The sequence below is a fragment of the Cloeon dipterum genome, chromosome 2 (genome assembly GCF_949628265.1).
Source record: "Cloeon dipterum chromosome 2, ieCloDipt1.1, whole genome shotgun sequence".
Lineage (NCBI taxonomy): Eukaryota > Metazoa > Arthropoda > Insecta > Ephemeroptera > Baetidae > Cloeon > Cloeon dipterum.
In genome coordinates, this window is record NC_088787.1 from 24,323,803 (window position 1) to 24,329,638 (window position 5,836).

A 5,836-nucleotide genomic window follows, 5' to 3' on the forward strand; every position below is an offset into this window, starting at 1 on the left:
GCCCTAAGCAAACACCAAACGCACAATACGAGCTATAATTGCGGCCAAAAATGCGTTACTCAAAGCAGGCATGCATAATAAAAGGCGATATGTCAACCAGAAATAAAAGCGTGTCACGCGTTCGTCCTCACGAGAGCAGTCTCGTGATTTTAATCAACCGATTTACCGTGTGAGTTCTTCTCTTACTCTCTAAATCTTAATTTCTTGCTGTTATATCTAGACCTGAATAAGTATTTTTCACTTAGGGTACAATCAATTAATTGGAAAATGGGAGATGAATGTAAAAAGATGGTTTGATCAGATTTGGCACTTATTATTTATTTTGTAAAGTTATATTTAAGGCCTGATGTCAGCATTGGAGTTGGTGGCCAACCACGGGAGGAAAGAGGTGACTCTAGAGAATCCAGCTGGAAGTCCAATTTGGCAGCCGCCAGATGATCCGAAAGAGGTCACTCCAATGAGAGAGAGAATTCCGTCAGCCTCAGCCAAGACCAGGGGGCCGCCAGAGTCACCCTGAAATATGGGAATGAAAACCATTATTTGATGACAATGAAATAGGCGCATGGAATCTGAAGAAATCTTAATTACAACACAATTCCGAGAAAAATGACTTAAAAATTACTCACGCTGCAAATGTTGAGTCCGCCAGCACCGCTGGTGCAGATGTTGGAGTCGAAGATGATGCCGTAGACATCAGTGCACTCAGCGTTGGTGATGACAGGCAGGTCGACGAAGTTGAGTTCATCGCTGACGGTGGAGGAGGCGTCAGAGCTCTTGCCCCAGCCGGAAGCTCTGGCAATGGCTCCTTCGAACAGATCGGTGTTAGACGCAGCAGGAAGACGGATGATCTGGATGAACTCTGAAAGTGAAAAAAAGAGATGACATAATTTTCCTACGAAAAAATGTCCTCAGCACTGACCGCTAGTCTGCACTTGCTGGCCAAGGAAGAGGAGAGCAACGTCGTTCTCAATCAAGAACGGATCCCAAGCCTCATGCACGAGGGAGTTGGTGGTTACGACGGTGACTCTTCCTTCTTCGGCTCCACTGCTCAGGGTCTGAGCTCCCAGAGTAACCGCCCAGGACGAGAATCTGCAGCAGTTAAAAAATTTCAGTCAAAACGTTGGAGAATATTCTGGCTGAGTTTTATTTTTTCAAAAGCGAGTCTTACCCATCGACGCAGTGAGCAGCAGTCAGCACGGTGTCAGCCGAGATGAGGGAGCCACCGCAGAAGACGCTGTTATCGATGTCCAGGGCAACCTGGTATGGGAACTGGCCGCGAGTCGCTTGCTGTCCACCGACGATGCGGAAATCAACCCCTTTGATTGAAATCATCTTGTTAGTTTTTGGATTCTATATAGTGGTCCAATTTATATCTTACTGGGTGGGGCATTGTTCACCACCGGCTTGGTGAGGCGGAGAGGCTTCAGCTGCCTCACGGAAGCAGCCTGCACATAGAAACAAAGTGTAAGTTTCGAACTCTGAGAGCAAAAAAAAATACTGTACCTGAGCAATGGCCAGGACGGCTAAGAGAGCGAAGAGGACCTTCATTGCTGCGAGACACGAGCTAACGAGTTGGCAAAACTCCACGCTTTATATTCCATTTTCTTATCAACCTGTGCTGCAAATCCCGTCTCGCAATCGCCCAAGCAGACCATAGATTAGCAACCTGGGCCTTTTTCTTAATTTAAAGTATTGTGTAGAAAATCACCCGTCTGATAACAAAACACTTAAAAGTGGCCAACCACGAGACTAAAACTCTCGTGAGTTGTTACTAAGCTCCGAATTCAGATTTCTATTAAGCTTGCTCGTTTTTCTCAGCGTCCGTCATTTGTCTCTAGCTTTCAACTGTGATTTTGCATTTGAACACACGTTTTGGTTTATTCATTATTCATCAGAATCGATTATTCTCACCATCTGGATTTCACGCACAATCCCCTGATGGAATATCAGCGTTCAAACAATATTCAGGCGATTGTGCCGTGACAAGCAAACGCACATTAAACGTCTGTCTGTGGTGATTATTTGCGCGCGCGGCATATATTTGCTTACAGAAAGCGCGCACGAGGGGCTGAATGTGATGTTTTGTGCGGCGCGCTGGCATTGTGCGGCGCTTTTCATCTGTCGCCCTCCTGCGCTGACGTCTCGTGTGTCTTTTTGTCTGCCGAATGGAAACATCTGAACCCTTTCTCGTCATTATACCAGTGCGAGCAAACACACGCACTCGCCAGGAAATTTCAAATGCTGCTTTTTCTCAAACAAGCAGTGCAAAACAAAATTTGACATTACACTCTTGTGCTCGGATAACATTTTCCTTCCCTCTCAGGTCAGTCTACTTTGCTAATCAAATATCCGTGGGGATTTTTTTTTAATTAACAAACTTGTCAAAAAATAGTAGCGGACGATTTGTTTTTCAAGATATACTGTAATCAGAAATTTAAAATAGAAAGCTGATAACGAAAGACTGAAAATGCCAAATCACTTTATGTGCTAAATCCCCTCGAATGAATTATGTTAATGTGCTCACACATCGTTTTGGATTGCAGCGAATAAAGGATAGAAATGGAGAAGCAGGCAGAGCGTTAGAGTTCTCATCTTTCGGGGTTGGCGGAGGAAATTAAATTTACTTCAGGATGAGACGTTGTCACTCGGCTTCCGTTGCTACAGAAATGATGTTTCGCCCGCGGCTAAAAAGCAGCAGACCATAATTGGATACCCAACCCTTGCTTTCTCTCAGCACTCCTTGTTATTTCTCAGCCCGTGTGCCCGCTTCCGCCAAGGCAGCTGCTCAATAAACACCAACTTGACGGAGAGGTATCTTTTCGCTCCTAATGTCTTTGATTTATTTATCAGTGTGAGCAGAGGCGGAAATAATTGGCTACGTTAAGCTAGAAAAAAAATATAATTTTTATGTTTTTAAGTGTGCACATTCAGCACTGTTCGAGTTCTAAGCCTGTCATCTCATTTATTTTATTATTTCTTTTAAAACCCCCTGTTAATAATTTATCTTTTATTTGTTGTTGCAAATCTTATGATATTCAAACGACCGTTCTGGCGTTAAAATTCGATTAAATTCGTTTTGATTTTGTCAACAGGAATAATAAAGTTTTAATAAATTTGTTGCAAAAATTGTAATTCAATCGTTTCTGATGGTAGAGTATTTCGATTTTTGAGGATCGGAAGATTGCTATTTTCAGCTGCAGACAAATTGTGCAAAGAAGCGACGAACTTCTTGTCGGCCAGCTGATTCTCCTTCATGTCCGAATTCAATCAGCGCGGGAATCAGAGGGTAGCAAATGGAGCGATAAATCGGCCGCCCGGCGTGTGTCATTTGCGAGCCGAACACATATGTGTGTGCAGATTTTAATCAAGGCGGCGGCGGCAGCGCCCGAGGCCCAATAATGGATCTCTAGCAGAGATGAACTCGGCGTCCGAGCGTGACAATCGCTCATTTCCGCGTCCAATTCGGTCTGCAGATGGCCCCGAGTCGCCATTATTCCCATTGTGTGCCTTTGTCCGCATCCATCTCTCACCAGCTCTGCGCCCCTGCGCTCTGCTCAACCCTTTTCATAATTCCGTCTGCAAATTATCCCGCGCGCATTCTTCCAGCTCCGCCGGGATCGGCCGTCTCAATACACACGCACAATGAGCCTGCTAATGTCGCCCAAGAGACTCTCTGCCACGCGATTGGATTTTGCTCCAAATAAAGGCATTTTTACGCTCTCGTGAACGACTTATCTGCTTTTGATATTAAATTTCTAATAAGATCCTCATGAAATTAGACTTTCGACTCTTCAAGTAGAGAAAATTGAGTCGAGGAAGGGAAATTATTGATTCTATTTGAAGCCTAAAGCAAAAACATGGAGACTTTTTTCAATTGATATTTTTTATATATATATATATATATATATATATTTCAATTCTTTTTAGGCGTTAACATGAGTCAAAAGCAAAGTTAGTAAATCCAAACCTAAAATTTGTCTCTGCCAGGTGTAATTAATTAATTCATTTCTATTTCGAATTTATTAATATAGATCGCTTGATTTTGCTCTGATATCTACGCTACTTAGAAATTTTGGGATTCTGATACTTAATAGACTGTTTTAACGGATTATTTTGGACCATAAAAGCAGACATGACCACCGTAATACATGTACAATATATCAGTAAATATGAATATAAATTCATAAATCTCTGCATAATATCGCACGAGGCACGAGCAAATAATTTCATACCGCGCAAAATTTAAATTACACAATCCATCACATTTTTAGTCTTCAAAGAATTGGGAAACAATTTTCTTGGGTACGCATGCCGATTAAAAACAAAATTGTGATATTAAAATACTTGTTTGAATTTCAGCACAGAGTTTGCTACTTCAAAATATATTCAAACGCCTAAATAGCTGGCAAATTAAAACCAAATATTGTTACTGGAAAAAACTAATTGGGCCCGGATAAAGTAAATAATTCTAAATTTATTTGTTTTCCTTGGGAAGTCAATTAATGTTTTTAGCATAAAATTGGCACACATGTTAATCTGTTAAGTCCGAAACTTAATTAATAGCTATAATCGAAATGGGATAGTTAATGAACGAAATGAAAACGCTAAATGAAATCTATCTCGCTGTGCTAGATATGCTAGCAAATAAACATGAACATAAATTCTACACTAATATTCCAGAGATTATAAATCGTTTGGTGAATATCAGGAAAATAATCTTTGTTTTGAAGTTTCAAACAATATTTTTAATTTCTTTTTTAAATCCATTATTCCGATTTAGACATTTTAGGGGGGAGGTAAGTCTTTTTTATTCTGAACTAATAAAAATTATGGTGAAATTGTGTGGCGAGCCGATTCAATACCGAGTGTTGGGCCGCAAGGCGAGCAATTGGCTTCGTCAGGTCGTAAAGTGATGAAGACAGGGCTGCGGCGGTGGCGGCGGCGGCGGAGCGAGGGCCCACTGTCACCAGATACAAGCTCGCGCGGCTGCAGACGCAAGAAATATGTTGCCATTTGTCTTGTACGGGGCAAGAAAGGGAAGAAAGTAAAACGAAGGAAATAAGACTTTTTTGCCATGCAGTGACACAAGTAGGCAGTATTTTACCCGTGCGCGTGGCGGGGTGCGGCGAGAAAAGAACGGCGGAGAAGAAGAGCAAGTTTTATTACAATTGTACATCAGGGCTCTCGCTCCGTGCTCGCCATTCGTCCTCATTTGACTAATGCTGTATCGATTTCCTCCCTCAGCAGAAAAAAGCCATTATTTTTAATCAGTCGGGATTTTTTTTTAGAAAATGGATGCAGTTTTATTTGTTTTACATCCGTAAATCCTTAGTCAACTAATACATTTTTAATTAGATTAGAAAGGTGAAAAATTTTCACGATGGCAAAATAAATAAAAAGAAGTTGTGGGTTCGTGGAGCCAAGAAATTCCGTTTAAGAATGTCTGTTTGCGGTGATCTTGCCTGTTCGTGAGATCTTTTTAACGCTGAAATTTGACTCTCAACTTCACTCTTTGTGTCGCACTTTGCATTCAGAAGACACGGCCAACGAATTACCTGCCATCTGCACACGTTAGACAAGGTAATGGGCTCGCCAACGGCACAGCCAATTTCGTGGAAAATCTCTCGCTGTCTGAATAAAATTCAACGCCTTCTGCAGGCGTCGAGATTGGTGTCTCGACGCCAAAATCCAAATTGGCTCTAACAAGCCGATATCAGGATCAACTTACATGTGTGCTATAGTTCTAAGGAAGACACGTCATTGAGAGCATCCTATAAGAGGTAAATTCAACTTTGAAGACTATGTTCCATCAGTATTTTCTTGGGTAATTCCATAG

General features: G+C 41.7%; 1 protein-coding gene across 1 annotated transcript; it reads right to left on the reverse strand.

Annotated features, from left to right (window-relative positions):
* Positions 1 to 292: 292 nt before the first annotated feature.
* Positions 293 to 1,624, reverse strand: LOC135937268 (brachyurin-like). Its single transcript, XM_065480390.1, has 6 exons — positions 1,504 to 1,624; positions 1,379 to 1,445; positions 1,169 to 1,316; positions 920 to 1,089; positions 627 to 859; positions 293 to 513 (listed from the first exon to the last, which is right to left on the reverse strand). Exons 1-6 carry the CDS (start codon positions 1,546 to 1,548, stop codon positions 337 to 339), a joined length of 840 nt encoding a protein of 279 aa, XP_065336462.1. The 5' UTR covers positions 1,549 to 1,624; the 3' UTR covers positions 293 to 336.
* Positions 1,625 to 5,836: the final 4,212 nt, after the last annotated feature.